Source organism: Chlamydotis macqueenii, chromosome 3 (genome assembly GCF_036417535.1).
Source record: "Chlamydotis macqueenii isolate bChlMac1 chromosome 3, bChlMac1.mat, whole genome shotgun sequence".
Classification (NCBI taxonomy): domain Eukaryota; kingdom Metazoa; phylum Chordata; class Aves; order Otidiformes; family Otididae; genus Chlamydotis; species Chlamydotis macqueenii.
The window spans coordinates 19458651-19486366 of record NC_141558.1 but is presented as its reverse complement, the minus strand read 5'-3'; the positions used below and the strand labels follow the sequence as shown (position 1 = coordinate 19486366).

Sequence of the window (27716 nt, the reverse complement as noted above, 5' to 3'; positions counted from 1 at the left end):
GTGTCAAAAATCTCTTTATAGAGACTTCTTAAAAGATATATTTATTCTCTTTAATAAATAACAGCTTTTAAAAGGACATAATATGTAATCCCAGTAAACATACTAAGAAATCAATTGACATCTGGATGACTGATGCAGCAAATCAGAACAGATGCACAAGAAAGACACAGCCTAGTTTGTAGATTGTAGCAAGTAAGTTTTCTCACTTAATAATATAAAAACTGATGGAGGACTGAGAACAAAAAGTCATACTTGTTACGCTGGAGTTGTAAGCGATTTTCCAACTGAAAACAACCCAGCAATTTCATTGTTTTCTCACTCTGAATCCCTTTACTGAAACTCTCCCTCCCCAAAAACAGTTTTTGTTTTGAAACTGCTTTGGAGACACTTCCATCAGTCAAATATTACTAAAACAAGTATGAAATAGAAAAACAAAAGGCACATATAGAATATAAAAACCAAATCCCCATCAGAAGTGTGGATGCTAATCAATACTCTGCAGTTTTATCAAAGAAGAGGTTTGAGTACACGCAGAAAGCCACCAGCTTCATTTGCCTTCCTCTTTTAAGTGCGGTTTGAGGCATTCCCAGAACTTGATAAAAGTCAGTAAGTGCTACTACTTATTCACGTTCTGCCTGCCAACACTTCACTCACTGGAGTATTTCTTCAAAAGTCAAGCCGGTATCTTTTACAGGCAGTAAATAAAGACATTATAAAAAACAAAGGAGAAACTTATTTTAAGAGGAGTCATTAATAACCGTATAAATCTTTATTATTTTATAATAAAGTTTAAAACACAATTTTAAGAAGCTAACCCCTCCTAAAACTCTTAAGCAAAGTGTTAAGTAGGTGTTGCCATAATATAAAGAGAAAAGTGTAATAATATAGTTAAATGGACATTCAAGAAATACTACCACTCGCACCACCCACTCCCCCCTCCCAGCAGACTTGAGTGGATTTTAAACCCAGTTATACAGGTCCACATCAGCCAACATTACAGTTCACCGCTGTTCAATCATTTACCCTTCATTCTTCTGGCACCACTTGCTGAATAAAACCTACCATGCCACTTAAGAATGCTCTGACATATGTAAAATTGCAGTCTTGACCTGTCAGAAGCTTACAGCAGTCACGCAAAGCACATCAGATCCAGCTCTGCTCAGTCCTCTCTAATTATATCATTTTACAACGCATCTGAAGCTTTATGTTCAATCATTCTTTATGGTATTTCTTAACTAAACACATAAGATAAATCACCCTTGATTGTTTTTCCTTCTCCCAGAATAATATATTCAAGCTGGTTATTGCTAGTCTCCTGTTCTCTTTCTGAATCATTTCAAAACACATTTTATTTGTACGTTAGTAATTCAGCATTTTTAAATTAATTTTCTATGATCAACAGCTATACACATTAGATGGTAGTATCTATAGGAATAATGTTCTCATTTTAGTTTCTGCTGTCATCCTACTTTATTCCCCTGTGTTTAACCTTGAAACCCAAATGACAATGCTTCCTACATCACTGCCTGCAGACATTCACACTGAAGCTGGAGGAGCTGAAGTATCAGCGCCTGACAGGGTTTGCTCTTTGATCAGCTCAGGTGGTGCAGAGCCAGCTGGCTGCAGTTATTCTGTTGCCCAGGGAACAACAACTGAAGTGTATACTTCCTAAATCTGCACAGGAGGCCCTTCTGCAGCATTGCCACAGCAGCTCTTGCTGTGCAAGGCTGAAGTGGTGAAGCTGCTATAGCTACCGCCCAGCTGGTGCCCATTAATGCTCTCAGTATGACAGGAACAAGCAGCAAGCGTTCAGAAGCCTCCTTCTTTCCATTGACAGAATTACCACTTTTCCTTACTAATCAATGTAAACACTCTCCTCTTAGTTTAATAAAATGAAACCAAATTATTCAAGTATGTATCTTTTTTTTAAAAAGAATAACCTTGTAGCCTTTTTAGTCAATCCATAAAAAGATAAATCGTATTCTATTTATTCGACAACATTTCCTTCGTAGGCGAAAGAAGAAGGGGGGGAACAACACATTATTCTTTTTCAGAGTTAAGAATTTCATTTTTTGCACTAAAAGCCTTTGTAGTATTTCATTATACATTTTTCTGAAATACACAGGGTGAGATATATGCAGGAATTAAGAGTTGTAGGCAGTTTAATTTTTCTTTCCATCACTTCTATAGACTTTTTAGCTACGAAAAGGCAGCCTTTGATTTTTGAAAAATGTAAACAGGGCAAAAATATAGCACAGTAGCTCACTCTGTAGCCCAATTACGTTTTCATGTGGAGCTGAAATTAGAAACAAGTAGAAAAACAGTAACATGCAACAGTCCATACATACATGTGTATACAGGGCATCTTCCATATTTAGCTGTTGTCTCATTACTCAAACATGTGGAAAGCACTGCATAAACAGCAGCTTTCTTGTTAGCATGCAGATCAGAGGTGACCACAAATTCACATTTACTGCACATCAATACAACACAGATACAGCTTAGGTCTCTAGATGACAAGCTCCCATGTTTGCATTGTATATACAGATGTCAAAGGAGGTTTTGAAAACCTCACATGCTGAACAATAATGCAGACAGAACGACCTAAGAGTGTGCAAAGGAGTAAGGTATTAACATTGCAAGACAGGTAAACCCATCGTGTCATATGGAAACGGGAGACAGGACCCACAAAAAGCAGGCAGTCAGCAGGCTGAAAAATTGGAGAAGGCATAAATTGAATTTTTTTTTTTTTTTTTTTTATCGCCTGATGTTTCTTATGCTATCCAGAGGTGATTTGACACAATGTTCCAGCACATACCTTTTTTGGGGGATATGCTCTGCAGATATAGATCTATTTGAGGGAGCTCAGAATTTACTGACTGCATTTCTGGAGCTCTGCCATACGGGGACAGCCCAAGTGAAGAACTGCAAGCATCACTATATTGATGAGCTGAACTTTGCTCTCCAGGCAGAATTTGGCTGCAACACTGTAAAAGCTTGTTAGCAGCACAAATAGGCATGCTTTCCTCCTGACACTTCACATGACCATATCTCATAAGTCACAAAAATGACTTACGGCTTGTTTGATATCTCAGATATATCTTTCTAGCCATTTTAACAGAGTAGAAAAGAATGGAGAAACAAGCACTAACTACATGCTTTTGTTTGTTTGCAATAATTTTCCTGCTATTGTTACCACCAATGGACCATAATTGCAACAGTGGGAGCCATACAAGACGCAAGGTATCAGCTGCCATATAAAAAGCATTGAGATCCAACCCTGTGCTGAGGAGAGCTGCACCACACACACCAATAAAAGCCAATGAACCATATTTACATGTTGGCTTCCATCATCACTACGGCTAGTGATGCTTAACACTATTATCAATGTTGATATTTTTACACATAAGAAAAAGAGCAAAAAGAAAGCAGGAGTCTCATGGAAGTACTCACTTCCATCACCAAAGCAGCCACAGCAGCTGTCAGTTAAGTAGGGCTAAATGACAACAATGCATTAAGGTTCCCACTGGATGTTTCACAAGGTCTTATCACAGAATCATAGAATAGTCAGGGTTGGAAGGGACCTTTAAAGGCCACCTAGTCCAGCCCCCTGGCAAGGAGCAGGGACATCTCCAACCAGATTAGGTTGCTCAGAGCCCCGTCCAACCTGGCCTTGAATGTTTCCAGGGATGGGGCACCCACCACCTCTCTGGGCAACCTGTTCTAGTGTTCCATATTAAAATACCATACTCTGTAACAAGTTAATGGGAACTGCAAAATACGTATGCCTCCATAGAATCAGGCACCTCACTAAACAATTGCACATTCAATATTCTATTTAAATAACATTTAGCATTCCCATTATAGTCCATAGGACTTCCAAAGACAAATATGATGAGCTTGATAGTTCCTGGAAATCTACTTCAAACAGGACAAATGTCACTACATCCAACACGAGCAGTCTATATGTCAGCTCCAAGTTTGAACCACCAGCTTGATTTGAAAGGGCAGGTTCACTGCCCCTAATATCATACTCTCACAGTCTCCACTTTGTACTGCCCTTCAATAGAAACCCAGGCGTCCGGTCACTATTCACCGAAACAAACTTTATTCCAGCAATGACTTGTGATTCAGAGCCATACTCTGCTTATACCTTTACACTATCTGGCCAATTTGAATCTGGCCAACTTGAATCATTGTTCTCAGTACCCTGAGAACAATTTGACTTACCATTCAAGAGGCAAAGAAAGTACAAGTACCTCAGCCATTTCCTCATCCCTTGTCACTATGCTTCCCCTCACATCCAATCAAGGATGGAGATTCTCCTTAGCCCTCCTGTTGCTAATGCTTACACAATATACTTAGTTTCACTTGCATGATTCAGAAATAAATCTGAAGTCTAGAGAAAACTAGAGAAAAGCAAACTTTTAAATTTCAGTTATTTAACAAGTTAGTTGGACAAGAATGCCTAAACACGTACTATAAGACCTTATGTGTATGTGCAAAATGTTTTTTTACTGCAACAACAGCAATGACTGGAGATAGAGAAAAACACATTTTCTTTCAGTTTATTATACTAGTTTAGTTCAATATTTGAAATTTTCTTGTTTAAAAGCTATTTGAAATTGGAGAAGGAAAACTCTCTCCTTCTAATCTCAAAAAAAACAACAACAAAAAAAGAAAAAGGCGGGGGGGAAGAAGAGAAGGAAATCTTCTAATGCTGAAGGATTGAGCAGCTTGATAATTCAGATTCTCTCCCAGTGACATTTCTAATAAAAACATCTTATCCACTTCCTGTATTTCAGAAGCCCTCTTTTCAATATCATGTCCATCCTGCAATACTTCAATTTCAGTCCTTTTCTCTCCTCCCTCTTCTTACTGACATTTTGCTTCATAGCACAAACATTACAATTAACCTGTTAATAGTTGTCATATAAAGATGAAATCCTAAATCAAGGGATAACAAACATCGATGCTTCAAAATAATTGTATCATATACACTCCCCCCAGTTCTTAGACTTTTCCCTATGTATCTGCTCTTACACACTTGCTGAGGCACTACTGAGCTTGACTCCTACAGCAGTCTTACACACAAATAATATTATAGCACAGACTAAGGCAACACAGCTGTGTTACCTGTCATTTGGACTGAACTTAATATACATCTATGTACAGATGCCTTCAAACTTGAACAGCATGGAACAATTTCTCAAACCATTTACCACTTTTGCAGTGGTTTTCCATCATATAGATTAGATAGTCAATCAACTTCACTTAAAAACCTTATTGAAGGGTACTTAGAAAGGAACACTACAAATGACATATAACAGCCAGAATTCCTAGAAAAACAACAGGTACGAGCTACAAACAGCAGCAAGAGAACATCAAGCACATTTATTTCTCCCCTCAAACTATGGGAATAAACTTTCTTCTGTACATCTTACCAGTACTGCTGAGAAGAGCACTGGGGAATATTTGGAGAGATGCATTCAAATTCCCTCCCTATTTTAACGGCTCCAGCATATCACATGGCTGTACCAACAATTTCCCTCCAAGCAGCATTTTCATCACAGTAAAGGAAAGTTACCATCACCCTTACTGATGAATTTTCTCTGCAGGAAGTTTTTTTAATACAGAAGTTTACTGTGTGAAAAGTGCAATCTGCCAGACAGCCATAACTCATAGCAGATTTAATATTTTAAATTAATGGCTTTTAAATACAAACTTTCTTTCCCTTTTCATCAAAATTAAACAGCAGTTTTGTGTTTGCGTGTCTTTATGTTCTGGATCTACAAACCCAAGCTATTTATAATAAGTCTTCATAACCGTTGCACAGTGGCACCTGTCTTATTTGCAGAAAGAAAATAGAAACACAAGGTGTGCCTGCCTACATGCGTAAAGTTGCAGCTGACAGCCTTCTCCATCTGTACTTTCTTTTGCCCTCTGGTGGCTTTGTATGTCCCTACATGTAATGCAAGTGCAAGAACTACTCTTGTAGGAGTTGGAAGACACATTTGCACTGGGAAAATAAATTGGTTTCCACATATATTTCAATGTATTTGATTGAATCCTTAGGAGAAGCAGGGGCAAGCACAAACACAAAAGACTATAGCAACAAAGAAAGTTATTTTTCAAGTATTTAATTTCAGAATTATCTGGGAAGGGTTTTAAACCACTTTCAAGAGTGTTGCTTTCATTAGTCACTTACTTCGAATCTATTTTTGTTGCAGTGGGAACAACCTGACTTTGCACAAAAAAAAAAAATAAATCTCAATATTGTTACACCTGATAGAGATTTTGCTTTTAAATTTCATTTTTCCTATTCCTAGTGAGAGGAATTCATATAGCTTTATCCCATGGATTTAAAACCAGGATTTATCTGAAAGGCTAAAGTTAAAAACAGAGAGGCATTCCACCATGAGCTCCCCAAATAGCATTAGTGTCACAGCGTCAACTCCTTGTCTTACAGGAGCTGACACTTCCAGGTAATTCCACGGCAAGCCAAAGGTGAGAGCAACTGAAGGACTCCAGAAAACACTGTGGTCAAAAAAGTGACAGATGAGTTTCTCTGTACACAAAAGTTAGTTAATGCACGTCAAGAAAAATAATTAAAGCCATCCCAACACAATGCTGCACTCAGAAATGGTAGTTACAACTTAGAAAAAAGCTCTTTGTCAAGACTGACAGTTCTCTGAAGCTAATGCACAGTAGCAGCTACGGAAGCAGCAAAACATTGGACATCCTTACAAAGGGCACTGAGAATAAAATAGAAATGATTGTTTCACAGCCCCACAAAAACAGCTGTCTTATTAGATGTTCAACAGGCTACAACTATTTAACTTGGAAGGAAAACACCTTGGGAAGAACATGACCTAAGTTTACAGAAACAACAACAACAACAAACAAACAAAAAAAAGCAGTGGCAAGGTGAAAGAATTGCTATTATAGGCCAAATCTTGCTATATTGGAACTAAGTTGCACTCACTGAAACAGTATGAGGTACATTTTAAAAGAAAGGGCGAGGAATTTGGTCAGTGAGTAGCGGACTGAAAACTGACGTTACAAAAGGCAGAAGGCAGTCTGTTGTCAGTTGTTTTTTGGTTTTTCTTTTTGTGTTATTTTGGGGGTTTTGGGGTGTTTTCTTGGTTTTTGTTTGTTTTTTTGTTTTGTTTTGTTTTTTTTTCTTTCAAGAAAAGAACAATTTCTCTCAAAGTTCTGCTGAAGATCATTTAATGATGAAAAGTATGGTGAAAGAATCGCAAGCAACTCCTAAAACAATTCTTCAGTATATACTACATAATTTATTGACATTATTGAAGAGTTTGAATTATTCCCTTTTAATTAGTTAAGGTAGAAGCATTTGTTAAACCTCAGATTACCTGGAATCTTTCTATAAGCTCACAAGTTACCATGCTGGCAAAGAGCTCTGGTCCGTGACCTAATTCAGAATTTAGTATCTGAAAGCAGCTAGGAAGAAAAAAGAAAAAAGAAAAAGTACCCTCTTCAGGAGCAAGCGATAGGATAAATTAGACAATTTCATCGTTAGATACATTTTGCCTCAATGAATGTGTCCACCTAATACCAGTAATTAAACATTCACTTCAAACTGACAAGTGTGAAGCTCTCTCTTTAACTCATCAGCATGCTAAGACATACCTGCACAGTACCTAGCAACCCGAACCACAACATGACCACCCCATAGTACTAGACACTATATAAATTATATACAAAAAGGATAACTCTGTTCCAAAATATCCTCCTCTTTAGAGGGACCAAATGATCTCTAAAATTATTTCTCTCAGTTTTGTGGAATAAGCTGCACAACTCAACCATCGCACCATTGAGATCAGCAGAACAGAAATTCTTAACCTTATCTTCATACTTTAATTTGACAAATATCTTTATCATGTCTTTTTATCTAATTTCTGAAGTACTTGCATGTTTCCCTGCAATAAATTTTCCAAACAAACAATGTGTTTTATAACAATCTGCAATGGAGATCCATGAAAGATTTTTTTTTCCTTTTCCTTTTTGCAACTCACTTAAAGTCATAAAGTCAGGTATAGTTCCTCCAGCCCTGAGCCCAGCTAGCATAGTTAAGCTCAAACTTTTTACAGGGTAAGCTGAAGGACAGAAGCTACACTCCAACTATTCAAGGTGTTCTTGGACAGCCTCCAGGTATCACTGCCTGAAAATGCTAGGTGGCCCCTCCAACAACTGCTCAGGGAGCATCCCAACAGCACAGCCTAACAGCAGGCACTACTGCAAGTCAGTCCCTAGTCAATGCTGTGACCCTGATCAAGTTACTCGACTACATATATAACCTTAAAATACTAGTTTAATATCCTGAGACTATTTAATTTTACTCTACAGGTTACTATTTCCAGAAAAAAAAAATATAGCATTATAGTAATACTGATAAAAAGAAAACAAAAGCAGTCAGCTGTCTGAAACCAAAGACTGGAATATTCAATGTTACGATTTTTACAGTCAGCAGGTTTTCTCTCTCACAAGCTAGCAGGTAACAGTTGTTTCCTTCTTAAACGATTTTCAGTGCTGATGTAGCTCACACACACACTTTTCCACATCTGCTCCCACCCTGCTTGATATCATTACAGTAAATCATAACAAACATCAGACTTCAATGCTGTTATTTTTTGTGGCCCATTATGTCACATTCTAATTTTCAAGTTTTCAATTACATAAAGGTACTTTTGTGGCTGTGAAAATACCCTTGCAACCCAATTCACAATTGCATTAACAGTCAGCGTAAATATCTTGTTTAGTTTGCCAGCACAGTTAGAAACAGTGAAGAGAAGTTGAAGTCTCCAGACTGCTGTTCATGTTATAGCAGCATCTAAACTAAAAGCTAGACCCAATAATTTAGGAATCAAAGAATTATTTCACTGATCATTTCAGTAAGTGGCACAGAAAGCAAGAACAGAAAGTCCCAGCAAAGTAGGGGGAGTTGCCACAGATAAAGAAACAAAGTGCAAAACAGAAACCACTAATCAAAAAACAGAACAGGCAGACATTTATTCACAACAGGTTTTTCTACTGAAAGAGACTAAATGGTACAGAAAATACTTACAAAATGCTAACACCGAAGGGCCGTATCTTACCACTTCAACAGTTCTACAGCCTTCCACAGAACCGATTGCCCAAAGGCTACATACCACCTTGTACCTTCTTGCTTTCTCACAAGTGGTTGTGGCCATAGGCTTGCCCTTTAAGTGACATATTCCCTATTCAGTTTTGAGATCTCCTTCCTTCAAGATCTCCTTATTTCTCCAATTACACTATTTCCTTAAGTTCTTCACTCTGTCTTTCAGTAAGCACTTCCCTATCAGATCTGTGACAGTTACAGTACATTGGCATCGCCTATGATTATGCTCTTGAGATACAGTCATTTACCTCTGCCCCAAGTATCTCCTTCACCTGCACACAGGAGACACACCGAAGCAGCTGCTTCCAATAACTGCCTGAAAACTCACCCTTATAGTAATGGAGATAGCTGCCTAGATCCAATTAGAGGTTCAGCAGCCAAACCGTACTTTCCGCTAACGCAGAACTTTCAGTCCGGATCATGTCTCTGTTTCTTCCTTTGGATCTCCCCATCACTCCATGTAAACCCACCAGTCTGCCTCACCCCTGACTTCACAAACAATTTTACCATCTCTCCGAAGCACCTGTAGAACATCTGCCACAATGCAGCAACTACCCAAGTAGCTAGCCATTCCACAGTATCGAAATTGAAACAACCACTAGTTTCTTGCTGACGTTCTAAATAGATTCATCAGTATCTCAGAGCAATGCAGAAATCTGAGTTTTTATTCTAGCTTACAGGATATATGAAAGCTATCTTCAGTTCCACAAAGAATAAAGTAGAAACTATCAGTTTTAGAGTTCCCTATATATTTATAAGAAATTATTTTCAAATTATAGTTTTCGCCAAACACATCAGCAGCAGCAATCACTCTCTTTACCAAATATTCTGCTGTGCAGAGACCAGACCCAAGTCATTGAGGAAGAAGACATACATTACTGGCAAACTGGTATGGCTGCAAAACTCTTCAAACGGCCTACAGAAAACTTACTCTGCATTCCCTATCAATTTAATGATGTAGCTGAAAGTTACTTTAAGTCCTTCAGAAACAGTATCCTAAAGTGTCAGGTGAGAGAAAGGGAGGTATTTATAAACAGGAGAATGAAACAAAGCATATGCAAGACACACTATCACAAAAAAAAAAAAAAAAAAAAAAAAAAAAAAAAAAACCAAAAAACCAAACCCCCCTCCCCCCCAAAAAAAACCAAAAAAAACCCATACAACCTGTACCTACCACTGCACATCAACCTAACTGGCAAATTTTTCAAACACCCAGTAACAGCGTATTATAAAGAGGACTGACAAAGAGGGCATCATTCAGAAATCGACATATTTCCAAGTATTCCCCAACTTCATTGTAACCCAGGGATCCCATTTTTTTCAGACAACCCTAGACCTGAGGCTTCTATCACCTTCTTTACATACCAAAAGGGTATTAGACACACTCTAGTGTTATCTGTTAGTATTTCTCTCTGCCTCAGAACACTATTAAAAGTCCGTTCCAATGGTTTTCCTATTTCCCCTCCTGTAGCCTGAAACTTCAGTAATATCGAGACAGTATATGATTGTATTCCAGCAGGCTCTAGGGCTTTGTCAGGTTTTCATTGTTCTAGTTCCCAAGTGACTTCGCTCTAGCATGATCTACAGGTTTTGTCATTTAACCTCAACACAATGAAAAAATTATCCTAGGCTAGGATGCTCTTTCGAATAGTGAAGCAAGGCTGCTTTCAAACTTCTAGTAGAAATACACATGTGAAATTATTGTCCCCTGAATAGAGTTCTTGAATGGCGACCAACTTCTTGCACATTTGAAGACTAATTTATCTTCATTTTAAAACTTATTATTATATTTAGGGTACCATTATTCTCATTCGTTTATATCATTATTTGGAGGGTACATTCTTGACCCTCACCCCACCTCATCATTATTCTTTTCTGATACTTAAAAGTACATTTCTACTAAGATTCTATAATCTCCTTAATTACTTTGTCACTTTTCTTATTCACTTTTTAAAATGTGTCACTCCTGTCTCATTTTAATTTAAAGAAAGTAAAAAATGAATAGTCAACTTACTACAGCTAGTCAGAATAGCAAAAAAGAAAGGTGTAAAGTTCCTAGAATTGTTCTGACAGGGATTTTCCACAAAATATAGCATCCTCCATTTTAATTCTGGGCCACTGAAGTAAATTATTTGATTTCTGCTTTGTTGAATGTAATTTTAAGATATCTAGTAATATCAGAGGTAAACACACACATGTAAACTTTCAGAGATTAAGCATTAAACAGCTAAAATGGAACAGAGGTAGTCTAGCTTATTGCCAGTTTTGTTATCATCACCCAAAATGCTCTGTACATTGTACTTTTCTCTCAACAAAACTATTCCTTTAGCTTTTTTTAAAACCTAATCTGTATCGTATTGAACTTTAACAATCCATTTTAACTTCTAAAGCTAGAAGACTAGCAAACTAATTTTTCCACTTAATTTTTACCTACTTTAAAGCTGTCAGTAGCAATCTGATCCTGTTCAAGAAAAAACTCCACTCCCTATTTTAATTCAGTTGACTTGCCACAGTAGAGGGGGAAAATGATGTCACAAAACCAACTAACAGCACAGAAGTTCATCAGGCTATCTCAAGTATTAATTTTATGAGGTTTCTTCCCCTGTCCCCAAGATATTCAGATTTTAATCTTTCTTCTCCCTCTTACACCTAGCTTCTTTCACATATTTATGCACATTTCTCCCTTCAATTAGGGAATCTGGAATAAAAGGATAAAATACAGTATTGCTAATTTTTAAAATGCTCACAATAACAAATAGCTGCCAAACACATTTACAAAAAAAAAAAAAAAGGGTTCCTTCTCAGTGTAATGACTGGATGAAATACATAGCTCATGTGTCAGGGATTTTTATTTATTTATTTTAAAATACGGATCTGAAGGATCCAGTTACATTTCTAAAACACAGGAAAGCCATTAACTTCACAGGTTCCTACGCTGGTATCTCTGCCTCCCCCACCACTTTCAAAAATTTGTTTAAAAAACCTAGGAAATCATATTTATTTATTAAAATAAAGATGCAAAGTTAATCCAACATTACCTACTACTAAATCAATTTTAACGTTTTATAGAATCATAGAGTGGTTAGGGTTGGAAGGGACCTTCAAATGTCATCTAGTTAGGTTATCAAAAAACATAGAATCGTAGAATCATAGAACGGTTAGAGTTGGAAGGGACCTTCAAAGGTCATCTAGTCCAATGCCCCTGCAAGGAGCAGGGACATCCCCAACTAGATCAGGTTGCTCAGAGCCTCATCCAGCCTGGCCTTGAATGTTTCCAGGGATGGGGCATCCACCACCTTTCTGGGCAACCTGTTCCAGTGTTCTATAACCCGTATCGTAAAAAATTTTTTCCTAATTTCTAATCTAAATCTACTCCCCACTATTTTAAAACCATTACCTCTCATCCTATCACAACAGGCCCTACTAAACAGCCTCTCCCCATCTTTCCTGTAGGCCCCCTTGGGGTACTGGAAGACCGCTATCAGGTCTCGCTGGAGTCTTCTCTTCTCCAGGCTGAACAGCCCCAACTCTCTCAGCCTGTCCTCATAAGAGAGGTGCTCCAGCCCTTTTATCATCTTTGTGGCCCTTTCTGACACTCAATGTCCCAATGACTGATACAGCCCATCCCAAGCAGCAATCGGTATCTCTCCCAATATAAAAGAGGAAACGTCAAAGTTTTTTCATGAGTGCTTCACCCTATTCCATTAGCTTACTTCAATGAGCTAAGGAAATGCAAAATGTCCATGATTCCACTTCCCTGCAATCACAGAATGGTTAGGGTTGGAAGGGACCTTTAAAGGTCATCTAGTCCAACTCCCCCCTGCAATGCCACATTTCACGACTTACTTAAGCAACTTCAAAAAATAGCTATTAATAACGGACACATATCACATTTCTTCAGTCTCCCAGTTTAAACAACAGTCAAGATTTGCCAGAAGTAGAGGGCTCAGACACAAGAGATGGTCATAACACCTACAACTGTTTCTGACAGCATCATCTCATTTGATTTGTACTTCAATGAGGATAATAGTTAAGAGTCTTCTTATAATAACAAAAACAAAACATAAAAGCATTTTAAAGGTTACAATTGCTTAATTTGGTTGCATTACTACTTAAAATAAGTTGTCTGCCAAACTCAGCGTTCGTTATTATCAGAACCCCATGCTGCGTGCTTTCTGTTTTATATACATCACTATTTAGAGTCATCAATAATCATTTAAAAATCAGATCTTGTTTTCTGCAGAAACTTTATGGCTGATGATTCTAAATGAAGATCCATAAAGTACAGACAGTAAAGCTTAATATTCAGAAACTGATTAAAGTCAACAATACCTAGAACAAAGAAGCTAGTATAGAAAACAGACTTATGAATTGGTAAGTCCAATAATGGAACTCAGAAATCTCCCACAAATTTAGAGTGTTTGGATAGAAGCTCAATTCTAGCAATTTCAGTAAGCTCTCTCTCAAAGAGGATTTTCAATTAATATGCATATTGCTATAAGGAATTGCTATAACATGCTATGGAGAACTAAAACTTATATATAGACCTTCTTAAGAAAAAAGTATAAAATTACTTGTTTTCACCATACTTTCTAGAACAATACTTGAACCCAAAAATAGATACAAGTTGAATAAATTAGGACTAGTTAACATTAAATAGTACATTATATAAATGGAATACTGGACTTGATAAGCTACCTTATATCATCTTGCTGTTTAGTTATGTAGGGAAAGAGAGGTACATAAATTCTTTAAGATGTTTCACACTATTTTGTGCAGCATAATATTCTTTAATAGAAAAAAAAAAAATGCAATCAACTCAGAAAGGCTAGAGGAAGAAACTCAAACTCATTTTGGTTTTCTTCAAAGGAAACTTCAGGCAACTTTCTTAAATTGTCCTCGGAAACTAACCAGAAAATTATTGAGACTACTTTAGAATTTCAGTCCCAATTACTGCTTTCTCATTTCCTCCATGGATCACTGGCAAAGTGAGGAAGTTATGTCCAGTAAGTCAACCAGAGAGTAAAAAGTAATCAAAAAACACACCAACACCATTGCAGTACTCCCTTCTTAGTCAAAATGCCCATGATCATTCTCAGTTTAAAAAACAGAAAAAAGCTCTTTGTTACTCTGCTTATCTTCTATAATTGTTTTTTTTTAAAGATTCACGTAAGATTTGTGAAAGAAACTTAAAATTCAGCACTTTTATTTCAAGCCAAAAGAACTAGGAGAACCAAGCAGTCCTGGAACCTTCTCTCTAACACCACCACAAGGTTCACAAGGTTAAGCAGCAAGAATTCACATCTCTACAGCTGTCCACAGACGCACGAAGCCCGAGACTCACTACCTTATTATTATATTCTTGGACTGTATTTCCATGAAAGAACGGACTAACATTTAATAGAAGAAATAATATTTATTCCACTTGACAGCACAGATTTCTGGCTTGTCAAAGAGAAAAAGTACTCCCTTCCCCACGTGACACAAATGCATTCTTCAAGCCTCATGACAGAAAAATCTTCACACTTGCCCCATCTAGGAAATGCACAGAGATGCTTAATCTCCACAGGTGTACACTTAGGGTTGGGTTATACAAGGAGCATTCCTACTGTTTCTGATGAGAAATTTAGATAATAACGTGGGCATATCTGCACTTAATATACAACAAATAGCATTATACACAATCTTCATCTGCAATTTCAGATAGAGCTTGATGCTGGCATGATGCTGTTTTGAAAGACATTTATATGTTTGCTTTTGAAAGTGGAAGTAAAACAATAGAAAGAATTACACCTAAAATAATAGGAATATATTTTATTTGCCATGCTTTGCATTAGTCAGGCAAGCAATACTTTTATTTCGCTGCTTTCCTTGACATGAATGCCAAAGTAGACTTCTAACCAAGATGACCTAACGATATGAGACAAATGAGGTACAGGTAAAGATACAGCGGATTTTTTGAAAAATGTCTGTGTTGATAATTCCAATTTAAAGTGTTTACACATTGCTAGATGTTCAATCTTTGCACACTCTAAAATATTAAACCACTTAAACTTCTTTAACATGGTTAGAAAGGACTTACTTTTATTGTAGCAGGTTGCGAGTACACCTTTATCTGCAGGACTGGTACTAATGTGCCAAATTTCACCCACTTGATGAAGGAGAACATTTTTGTTTATAATATTATTTTCGTCATCAAAATCTATGATGTGAATCTGCAAATAAAATAAAAGAGAAAATTAGGATTTCAAATGTTTTCCTGTGGGTCTTAATTATACATGATGACTGCACAGAACAACTTAACAAAAATTTTATAACCAATATCTACTTTAATTAATTGTTATGCTAAAAATTTAGTATATCATTGATTTCATGCAGGATATACTTTTCTAGAAAAATACAAGCAATTTCCCTGTTTTGAGGAAACATTCTGTTTATTTGTCTCAATTTTACAACTTAAAGCTTGAAGGTGATTTTTCATTTTACGACTTATAATAAATCACTCACATTGCAATTCAACACTTCCTATAGCAGTAAACAGAAATAACAACATTACAATCCTTAGTCTAAATGTCTGCACCAATTCTGTATTCAAATCAACAAATTCAAACATCCCACGAAGAAAGAAGGGGAGAGAGAGAAAGGACTCATTTGAAACAAATACTGTAAACTCAGAAATTTTTTTGACAGTTCACTTCAGCAACCACATATCTGAAATATATATATATATATATATATATATTATATTAATTTAAATCTACCCCCCTCTATTTTAAAACCATTACCCCTCGTCCTATCGCAACAGGCCTTACTAAACAGCCTTTCCCCATCTTTCTTGTAGGCCCCCTTGAGGTACTGGAAGACTGCTATAAGGTCTCTCCAGAGCCTCCTTTTCTCCAGGCTGAACAGCCCCAACTCTCTCAGCCTGTCCTCATAAGAGAGGTGCTCCAGCCCTCTGATCATCTTCGTGGCCCTCCTCTGGACCTTCTCCAACTGGTCCATGGCCTTCTTATGTTGGGGGCTCCAGAACTGGACACAGTACTCCAGGTGGGGTCTCACCAGGGCAGAGTAGAGGGGGAGAATCACCTCCCTCGACCTGCTGGCCACGCTTCTCTTGATGCAGCCCAGGATGCGGTTGGCCTTCTGGGCCGCAAGGGCGCATTGCCTGCTCATGTTAAGCTTCTCATCCACCAGCACTCCCAAGTCCTACTCCTCAGGGCTGCTCTCAATCCACTCCCTGCCCAGCCTGTATTTGTGCCCGGGATTGCCATGACTCAGGTGCAGGACCTTGCACTTGGCCTGGTTGAACTTCATGAGGTTGGCACGGGCCCACCTCTCCAGCCTGTCAAGGTCCCTCTGGATGGCATCCCTCCCTTCCAGCGTGTCAATGGCACCACACAGCTTGGTGTCGTCGGCGAACTTGCTGAGGGTGCCCTCTATCCCACTGTCCATGTCGCCGACAAAGATGTTGAACAGGGCTGGGCCCAGCACAGACCCCTGAGGGACGCCACTCATGACCGGTCTCCACCTGGACATCGAGCCGTTGACCACCACTCTCTGAGTGCGACCATCCAGCCAACTCCTTATCCACCGAGTGGTCCGTCCATCAAACCCATGTCTCTCTCGTTTAGAGAGAAGGATGTCGTGCGGGACAGTGTCAAAAGCTTTGCACAAGTCCAGGTAGATGATGTCAGTTGCTCGTTCCTTGTCCACCGATGCCGTCACCCCGTCATAGAAGGCCACCAAATTGGTCAGGCACCATCTGCCCTTGGTGAAGCCATGTTGGCTGTCACCAACCACCTCCTTGTTCTCCATGTGCCTTAGCATGGTTTCCAGGAGAATCTGCTCCATGACCTTGCCAGGCACAGAGGTGAGGCTGACCAGCCTGTAGTTACCTGGGTCCTCCTTATTCCCCTTTTTAAAAACTGGGGTTATGTTCCCCCTCTTCCAGTCATCGGGGATCTCACCAGATCGCCACAACTTCTCAAATATGATGGCCAGTGGCTTGGCAACTTCATCCGCCAGTTCCCTCAGGACCCGCGGATGGATCTCATCAGGACCCATGGACTTGTGCACCTTCAGGTTCCTTAGATGATCCCGAACCTGCTCTTCCAGTACAATGGGCAGTTCTTCATTCTTGCAGTCCCTGCTTGCACCTTCTACAGCTTGGGCGGTGGGACAGGAACTCTTGCCGGTGAAGACTGAGGCAAAAAAGTCATTGAGTACCTCAGCCTTCTCCATGTCCTGGGTAACCAGGACACCAGTTCCCTTCTGGAGGGGGCCTACATTTACCCTGGACTTTCTTTTGTCCCCTACATACCTATAAAAGCTCTTCCTGTTACATTTTATATCCCTGGCCAGATTCAGTTCTGCCAGGGCTTTGGCCTTCCTTACCTGATCCCTGGCCACTCGTGCAGCCTCTTTGTAGTCCTCCCAAGCTACCTGTCCCAGCTTCCACCCTCTATAGGCTTCCTTTTTCACTTTCAGTTGGTCCAGGAGCTCCTTGCTCATCCACACCGGCCTCCTGGCCTTTTTGCCCGACTTGTTTTTCATCGGGATGCACTTCTGCTGAGCTTGGAGGAGGTGCTCCTTGAATATAGACCAACTTTCCTGGGCCCCTCTTCCCTCCAGGGCCGCCTCCCATGGCACTTGGCCCATCAGGTCCCTGAAGAGGCCGAAGTCCGCCTTCCTGAAGTCTAGGGCAGAGAGCTTGCCATGTAGTTTCCTTGCTGCCCCGTGGATCTTGAACTCCACCACGTCATGGTCGCTGCAGCCAAGGCTGTCCTTTAGTTTCACATCCCCGACCAGTCCCTCCCTGTTGGTGAGCACAAGGTCGAGCATGGCACCCCTCCTTGTCGGCTCCTCCATCGCCTGCAGGAGGAAGTTGTCATCCACGCATTCCAGGAACCTCCTGGACTGCCTGTGCCCTGCCGTGTTGTCTCTCCAACAGATGTCAGGGTGGTTGAAGTCCCCCATGAGGACCAGGGCCTGTGACCGTGAGGCTGCTCCTATCTGCCTATAGAGCACTTCGTCTGCTCTATCCTCCTGGCCAGGTGGCCTGTAACAGACCCCTTAGACTTAGACTTATCTATCATTTCATTTTATTTTGGCTTTTCCCCTCTCTCCTCTGTTCCCTGTATCCTGATTCAAGAGTTTCTGTCTATACAGAAAGCTCATGTTCATTTCAAAGATCAATTTCACCTCAGCCCTTCGTCTTTTGTTGCTTTTTTTTTTTTAAAAAAACCAAACATTCAAAGACATCATCTATTCAGCCTTCTATGCTGCTCTTATCAAATGAATGTTGATGTTCTGAATAACTTATGACTCAAACTGTTGACAAGTCAAACAGCTACTTTACAAGCACAGAAATAGAAGGTAAACAGCAACATTCACAACTAAGGTAAAATATTTTCAATAGACTCATGGCAAGAAAAATAACTCCTGTTGTTATTTTTACACAGCAAAATATAGATTTGTTTTAGCGTAACAGAAAGGGATCTCTCAATTTACTGAATCTGGTATTTAACCAAGAAGGTTTGAAATATGTGAAGATTTGTCATAATTTAAAATTTTAAGATATTCCCACTGAACACAAGTCTACATATTGAGGAAGAAGTGAACAGATAACAGATTGAGGAATGAGAACAGATAACTGTTTAGTTCTCCTCAAAATCAGTAGGAATTACTAATTGCTAAGGAAATTACTAAGGAAGGAAGACTAAAACTAACTAATTTCAACAAAAAAATATCTCCTTTTCTTGAATTATGCAGTCTCCGTAATTGATTTCCTTCCATCAGGCACTCGTGGGCAGCAGACTTGAGAACTGTTTTAGTTCGGCCATTGCCCTGCTTTGTGTCTATATGATGTTATACATTAAGGTAACCCATGAAAATAAGTACTTCAGGTTCTAAAACACAAGACAAAATAATTTTGAGAGTTCTGAGAATGAAAGAGATGAGAAAAGAATGAGTGACATATACTTCCTTTATAGGTTTCCAAAGCATACTGCAAATGCATCAAACCAAGAACAGTATGAAAAGCCACAACAGCATTGAGGACAAAAAGTTCCAAAACTGCATTGTGTAGAACTCAGTGCAAAGAAATCACTTAAACAATTTCCAGGAAGTAATGAGGACCAAATGCCAAGTACTACACACTGTTAATATCTCAAATGCTGATAGAATATAAAACCTTACAAACATTTTCCTTTGCTTTGAAATACTAGAATTAATATGAAAATACTTCCACCAGATCTCCTATGAATGCCTACATTGCTTCATACAGCAATAAGTCTCAATGAAGCACAAGTTATGCCAGTTGTACAACTACTGCTCTTTCATTTGCACTACACCTGTCCATGACCAGAAGCGAAGAAATATTCTGCACATGATGGCATGGCATAAGAAGCCTCTTACTGTGGCAGTATTTGGTCAAGCAGTAGAGGCTGCCAGACAGCTTGTGAGTTAGGTTAGGTAACTTTAAAAGTTTTTAAATAAATCTAGAGAACCTAGTGCTGAATTAAGCAATAATGACTTGAGGCCTAGGGCACTTCTTGGGGATTAGCAACTAGCTGAGAGGAGCTGACGGCCTGAGGCATAGCTGAAGGCCAATAACCCCCAAACATTTGTTAATACCCTAGGAAGTGTCCCACATTTCTATTATTAATGTTATTCACTGGAAAAACAAAAGTATACTCAAAGTTGAAATATGTGTAAATATTTCTAAAATACATAGTATATGGCCAATCACCTTCTCTAAATCAGAACATTTAAATTATTGAAGATTTACTGGGTATCAACTGGTAAGTGAGATTGTTCTCCAAATACAACTTTTTATCAGGACTTAAACAGTTGAATCAAGAAGTAAAAAAAACCATGTAGAAATCACATTACAAAACCACATTGTAGCCAAATGTCTGAAGAACATCTGAGACAGCACAATTAAAAAAAAAAAAAATATATATATATATATAATTGTGTTTGTTTATTTTTAACTAAGTTTGTCTGCCACTTCTTTTCTTACTGGTCTCACAAGTATTATCTGAAATGTAAAGAAACTGAATACTCCATCCCCCTTACACCTTTGAATATTTTTTTTTCCTGGAGCCTCATCCAATAGTTTGTTACCTATTGAGTAACAAACTCAAAACTTCACTGGGAATTGACAGCTCACAACTCCCAGAACTGTGGCTCCAAGTTAGTTTTGTCCATTATAGATCAGTTTCAGAAAAGTCAGTGACTTTAGCCATTCTAGGGGGCTTCTGTGGTAGGTGGCTGGTCTAACAGCCAAACTCCCACCCAGCCACTTGCTCCCCCTCAAAGGAGGATAGGGGAGAAAATATGAAAAACAGGAATGAGCAAGCTCACAGCCCAAGCTAAACCTAGAGAGATTGCTTACCAACTACTGTTGCAGGCAAACCAGATTTGACTCGTATAAATCAATTAATTTATTGTCAATCAAAATAAAAATGTAATTACTTATTTAAGTAGTGAGAAAGAAAAAGACAAACCTTAAACCAGCACCTTCTCTCCCCACTTTCCCAGGCTTAACTTCAGTCCAGACTCCTCTAACCCACTTCAAGGGTGCAGAGGGGTGAGGGGCAGTGGTGGTTATAGTCAGTACATAGCATTTTCTCTCTGACACATTTTCAATCTCATTCTTTTCCTCTGCTCCAGCATGAGGTCTTCACAGGCCACAGTTTCTCCAGGAACATCCACCTGCTCTGGCACAGGTGCTCCACAGGCTGCAGTGGATGCCTGCTCCACCATGGAGCACCTTCTGTTCCTCCTGACCTTGGTCTTACCTCCTCCGCTGTTTTTCAGTCTTTGTTCCATCCTTCTCTTTCCATCCATCATTTTCTCTGCTTTCTTAAATGTTTTCATAGCAGTGCCGCCAGGCTGACTTGCACAGCTGTGTCCTGTGGAAGGTTCACTGGAACCAGCCATGTCTGCCACAGCCAACCCCTGGCCTCTTCTCACAGAGGGCACCACTGCAGCCCCCCTACTACCAAGACCTTGCCACTTGCCCTCAGTGCAGCTTTCTAATTCTTCTGGCCTCAAGATCTCCCTCCACTATGAAGGTATTTACTGAAATTTAGTCACAAAAATTAAAACTGCTGTACAATTAGAAGCATTATACTCTTAACTGCAGAAGAAACAGCCCAACACAGATCAAGCCATTAAAGTCACTCAAATTTTAATTGTCGTTAAACTTATGATCAGCGAGGGTAATTAATATGGAAAAATTCAGTTTATGAAGCTTCACATACACAGAACTGTGCATGTACCAGGAGTTCCATTAGAGGCAATTGAGGCTTAAACACTTTTGTTTTACTTTGTATTGCTTCTGCGGTTTAGATAGCTCCAGAGAACCTACAGATTTAAATTAATGAAAATATGGCAGTTCCTCTGCTAAACCAATCTGATTTAGTCACACAATTTAGAAGAGTAATTTAATTTTCAGAAAATACACACAGCTTTCATTCACGTACATTTCTTACCAATATCTTTACATTCTACTCACAGAAGTCTTCAACTTGACTATCACTTAATGTTCAAATTCGACAGGGGAGAGAAAGGAGGAGGAATTATATTGGAACAATGTTAAAAAAAAAAAAGGAAAAGAATTACAAGTGACATTTGACAGAAAAATTACCTGATTATCATATCTAAGAGACTGTGTTCCAACCAAAAATCTTATTGCATCTGTTTCTGCCGTCTGAGGTGTTAAAGCTCGTGCCTAGGGAAGAAGAAAGCCATTAAAAAAGTCCAATTAATGCAAACCATTTATTTCAGCAAAAATCTTGAAGCCTATGTATCAATTACCATTTTAAGCATTACATTCTTACAATCTGAAGACTTCCTTGCCTTTTTATCTATTTAAATTAATAGGGGTTTTGTGCAGTTTCTCACATTATAGAAACATATAATGGTTCAGGTTGGAAGGGACCTTAAAGATGATCTAGTTCCAACGCCCCTGCCGTGGGCAGGGACACCTTCCACCAGACCAGGTTGCTCAAAGCCCCATCCAACCTGGCCTTGAACATTCGTGAGGTGTGTGGAACATACAGGTGCTAAATACGTTATCTTGCCTTCTGCATTATAGCAGTTCTTCCAAACTAATTCTCCTTTATCAACTGAAAAAACTCCATGGAACAGTGGACAATTCTTAAACACATTAGCTACAATACCCAAGAAGGAGCATGTTCTCACAGAAGTCTTCAAACCATTCAGACTGAAGATGCCTGCACTGAAATAGATGGGGTTTTTTTTAAACTTTCTTCTAAACTTGGCGGTTAATGGTGAGAAAAACAAACCCCTTCATTTCCACTCCAGGCCACTTGAGAAAAAAAATTGTCTGAATGACAGGAGAAATAATTTATCTACTAAAATTTTGTCAATATCTTGTTATTTTGTTGTATTATTGTTAATAAGAATGCTAGACTCTCTACTTTGCTTCTTTAACTTGCACCAGGGTCTTTGAAGAAGCAAAACAAAACAGTTAAGGGTCATGGGAGACATTGAGAAATAAAGTATAGCTTGAAGTAAAACCATAATTGCTAGTTTGCACTACTCATTAGTAGAGACTCTCTTAGCTAATTTTGAGTAACTAAGAGTTAAACTAACACTCAAAGGCACTTCTAGCTTTAAGCAAAGCTAGCACAGTAAGTAAAATGTGAGGAATATCCACTACTTCCCCAAGCAAAAGACACCCTAATAATATTGATCAATATGATTTTTTTTTTGTCAAAATAGAAAAACAGACCTTTGCAATTTACATCCTATTTGGCATAAAAAAGTTCACATCCCTTCAGACGCTAAAGCCTGTATTGCAAGAAATACTTCAGAAGGATTCAGGTAACTGCGGAATGGCCCTTCTTACTGCCATTCCATTGTGCAGCTGGCTAATGATTACGTTCTGGATCACATTTAGCTTCAATATAGCCCTGTTTCTGGTATAATACATTTCAAAGACGCCTAGAAGCTTGGAAGGGAATATTCGAAATATGTTATATCACAATATATAAATTTAGGACAATTTAATTCTAGAACAGCAACTTTAAGAGATTTGATTTTTCTTAAATAAGGCAAAGCAACCCAAGCCCTTAACTGGCTGTAACAATAAGAACCAACTCATTTTTCAGAATAAGCTCTGAACTCCTACAGAGCAGATACTTCTTATCTTGCATCGGAAATGTGTGATTTAGATAATGTAATATTTTGCTTAAGACTGAGCATAAAAACTTAAAAGATGCAATAAGCTTAGTAAGTACATGCTAGAAGTGTAACATTTGTATAGGAAAAAAGCACTAGAGAACAATATTCATTAAGTAGCTGGTGTTCAAAACATACTCAAATGCAGATCAGAGATCAGCGTGAATCCATAGTGATTTGTTTGTACTCTCCTATTTATGCAGCACTTACCTACAACAAGCCTAGACAGTGCTCCTGACTGACAGAAACAACTGAAGATCACCAAGAAAACTGCAGAAAAGCTTTTGTTTTGTCTTGAATAGAATTTACATTTGCACATCTTTGGCAAGAGCTCTTTTTCATTTCAGATCTGCTTTCAATTATTTTGAAGAAAACACTAGAAATAAGCCAACAGCTATGTATCTCTTTCAATCAAGCAAGCTTCTGTTGTTTCTGTAAGTCAAACAGAAGAGGAGACTTCCAGGATCTTCAGTAAAACAAAGAAATAAAGGAAGTTCTCACCCCTTTTAAAGCCTTTCGAGGAGGTCTTATGCCGCTTTCAAAAATGCATCAGGTTAGACACAAAGTGCCCAAAATAAAATATCAATACATTTATATCATCAGTTTCTCTCTCTCTTCAAAATATTTTTAAGTTATTTCCCATTTTGCAGGAAAAGAAAAACCCAAAGGCCTGAGAAAAATACTTAAAACATACTTCATAAGAACCACACTATTACTTATTCTCTGTCATAAAAGACTACAACATCCATAGATACAAGGTTCAAACTCAAGCATTCATAAATCAGGAAGATCTGCCTCATAATAGAAATAATAGTATAATTGACTTTCAGTTGTCTCCTGCACAAAGATATGTCTAATTTTGTCTACTCTGAGTTGCTTTTGGAGAAACAAAAGTTATTTCAACAGATGATAAAGACAGTGAGTAACCTTTGTGATGAACAACATAACTGAATTTGGAGTGTTTTCAAGATCAAGAAGAGTGCCTTAAATTTGTCACCTTGTACTGCAACCTGTCAGAGTAGGCTGCAAATAACATCTTTCACAAAAGCATCCTGCCTCATGACAGCAGCTACCAGACAGAAAATAAACAAGAAGCATAATATAATGAATATCGATTAATCTAAACCAATAGAGCTTATCATTTCTATAACAAGTCAGCATCCACAGAACACAAAACTGCATATAGCCCCCCAAAAAAAGTTTATACCTAAGATATTAAAGTATTATTTACTAAGAAAATTGCTGCGATGCATAGAAGATAGCCAGAACATGCATCTGAATGACGCGAACAGCGAGAACACAAGTTGTCCTTACACACACTGTCACAGCAAAGCCCCACCTAACTGATGCTTCTATACAAAGTAAGAACATACAGAATTGGATCATTTAGTTTTTAAAGAAGACCTAAGACTATGAAAAAAATTATTAGCAAGCAAAGATTAAAACATCACGAACCAAAAAGAATCTTTTGGTTACTTGTCCAAATTTCATATTCACCAACAGCTCCACGTGGAAATGTGCACAGTTTAAAGCAGGTAGTTTATAAAACAGGGGCGATATAAGATGCAACTTCATTGTGATTGGTGCTCTAAGCAAATATTTTAAGAGTCTGGAAGGAAGTTTATAAATATGCAGTCAAAATTCCACTCAGCTAACACAGAGGAAACCCTGCCTTTGGAAAACAAACACCAAAGACATCTCAATGCCATACAAGTCTGCCAAGGAACCTGAACAAACCACTTCTCGTTAGAGGCTTTTCAAAGTCTATGTATTTATTCCGCATAATAGTCAGTAGCTTCCCCAGTTCTCATTTATTCCGCTAAATTAGGGGTTGCACACAATCACAAAAGAGAAAACCAAAGGAATGCAAGAATTACCAATTCATCCCTGCGTTTTAGAATCATAGAATCATAAAATGGTTAGGGTTGGAAGGGACCTTCAAAGACCATCTAGTCCGAGCCCCCTGCAAGGAGCAGGGGGAAAAAAAAAAAAAAAATATATATATAACTATATCTAGATATGTAACTATATATATCTAAAATATATCTATCTCTCTGTCTCTCTACGGGTGAGAACAGATGCTGAACTACTCTCACAGAGATGCAGGAAACAGCATCACCATGCTCCAAAGCCATTCCTGCCTAGTACTCTGTAGATCACAAGGCTACACACTCTTACCCACACTGAATCATAGAATCATAGAATGGTTAGGGTTGGAAGGGACCTTCAAAGGTCATCTAGTCCAACCCTCCTGCAAAGAGTTGCTCAGAGCCTCATCCAGCCTGGCCTTGAACATTTCCAGGGATGGGGCTTCCCCCACCTCTCTGGGCAACCTGTTCCAGTGTTCTGCAACTCACATTAAAAATTTTTTTTTCCTGATATCCAATCTAAATCTACCCCCCTCTATTTTAAAACCATTACCTCTCGTCCTATCACAACAGGCCCTACTAAACAGCCTCTCCCCATCTTTCTTATAGGCCCCCTTGAGGTAGTGGAAGACCCCTATAAGGTCTCCCCGAAGCCTCCTCTTCTCCAGGCTGAACAGCCCCAACTCTCTCAGCCTGTCCTCATAGGAGAGGTGCTCCAGCCCTCTTAGCATCTTCGTGGCTCTCCTCTGGACCTTCTCCAACTGGTCCATGTCCTTCTTGTGCTGGGGGCTCCAGAACTGGACACAGTACTCCAGGTGGGGTCTCACCAGGGCAGAGTAGAGAGGCAGAATCACCTCCCTCGACCTGCTGGCCACGCTCCTCTTGATGCAGCCCAGGATGCAGTTGGCCTTCTGGGCCACAAGAGCACATTGCTGGCTCATGTTGAGCTTCTCATCCACCAGCACTCCCAAGTCCTTCTCCTCAGGGCTGCTCTCAATCCATTCTCTGCCCAGCCTGTATCTGTGCCTGGGATTGCCATGACCCAGGTGCAGGACCTTGCACTTGGCCTGGTTGAACTTCAGGAGGCTGGCATGGGCCCACCTCTCCGGCCTGTCAAGGTCCCTCTGGATGGCATCCCTCCCTTCCAGCGTGCCAATGGCACCATGCAGCTTGGTGTCATCAGCGAACTCTATCCCACTGTCCATGTCGCCGACAAAGATGTTGAACAGGGCCGGGCCCAACACGGACCCCTGAGGGACACCACTCATGACCGGTCTCCACTTGGACATCGAGCTGTTGACCACCACTCTCTGAGTGCGGCCATCCAGCCAACTCCTTATCCACTGAGTGGTCCATCCATCAAACCCATTCCTCTCTAGTTTAGAGAGAAGGATGTCGTGTGGGACAGTGTCAAAAGCTTTGCACAAGTCCAGGTAGATGATATCCGTTGCTCATCCCTTGTCCACCGCTGCTGTCACCCCGACAAAACAAATCCAGACTCACAGGAAGAGAGTAAAATACTAAGATATTCCCAGAAGTTCATAGGTTAGGTAACCAACTATGTAGTCTAGTTTCTATGAGACAAGAAAGAAAAATAACAAGGGATATGACCAAACTTTTTTACCCAATGATGGTGATGGGTAAACAGATGCAGCTACACATCAGGGAAAAGTCAACTTGAGGGGGAAAAAAAAAACAAAAACAAAAAAAACAATAACTACCACAAACTGTAAGGAAATAGAGACAGGCTTGAGCAGATTCAATCTAACTCCTACTCCAAAAAATCCAGATCTACTCACCAGGAGAATCCTAGTCCCTCAAAAGTTATTCCTGTTAGGCACACACACTTAACAGACCCTACTGTGTACATAGTGATTATGGTCAAAAAAAAAAAAAAACAAAACAAAAAAACAAAAAAAACAACCTAGCTCCCACTGAATTAAGATACAGCTTTGACATCACATAAGCTAGTTGCTCCCTTGTCTGAGAAACAGGTCCTGAAATACAACACACGTAAAGGAAAACAACAAAAAGAAGACTTAACTACAAATCCACTGCAAAGAATAGCTATTTATTTATGCAATGCAAAGGGCATGCAAAAACCTAGAATATAAGCATGACAAACATCAGTATAAAGACAAAGCAAAAGAAATTGCAATCATTGTGCCAGAATGCAGGAAAGACTAACTGGAGTCTGGGCATCATGTTCATGCCTATACCAAGATGTGATGTTGGGCAAAGATCACCTTCTGCCTTACCCTGAGAACACAGACCACCTGCAGAAAAATAAAAACCTCTGAGAGAAAGAAACAGAACTGAGTCTGCAGAAAGAAGGGACCATGACAACAGGAAGAGCCAATCCAGATGAACACAACGACATACCTCAAAAAGATAAAGAATGCTGGTTAAATTAAGTGCATTATGGAACCGTAACACACAATCTCTGCACTTTGTTCATAAGTTCTCCT

At 39.1% G+C, this 27716-nt stretch overlaps 1 protein-coding gene across 3 annotated transcripts in view; it reads right to left on the bottom strand.

Annotated features, from left to right (window-relative positions):
- Positions 1–27716, bottom strand: part of EIPR1 (EARP complex and GARP complex interacting protein 1) — an 80080-nt gene that overhangs the window by 48650 nt on the left and 3714 nt on the right. The window contains exons 2-4 of one of the 3 annotated variants that reach the window (XM_086744967.1): positions 21822–21905; positions 20971–21084; positions 15249–15381 (exon numbers count right to left, since the gene is read on the bottom strand). Coding sequence is in view for 1 of the 3 variants with exons in the window: in XM_086744969.1 (XP_086601095.1) it covers positions 15249–15381; positions 21822–21905 (217 nt within the window). In the remaining 2 variants the exon portion in view is untranslated. Of the gene's footprint in view, positions 1–15248; positions 15382–20676; positions 20867–20970; positions 21085–21821; positions 21906–27716 lie in introns of those variants that run through there. The other 2 variants (XM_086744969.1, XM_086744968.1) reach the window with 2 other exon arrangements.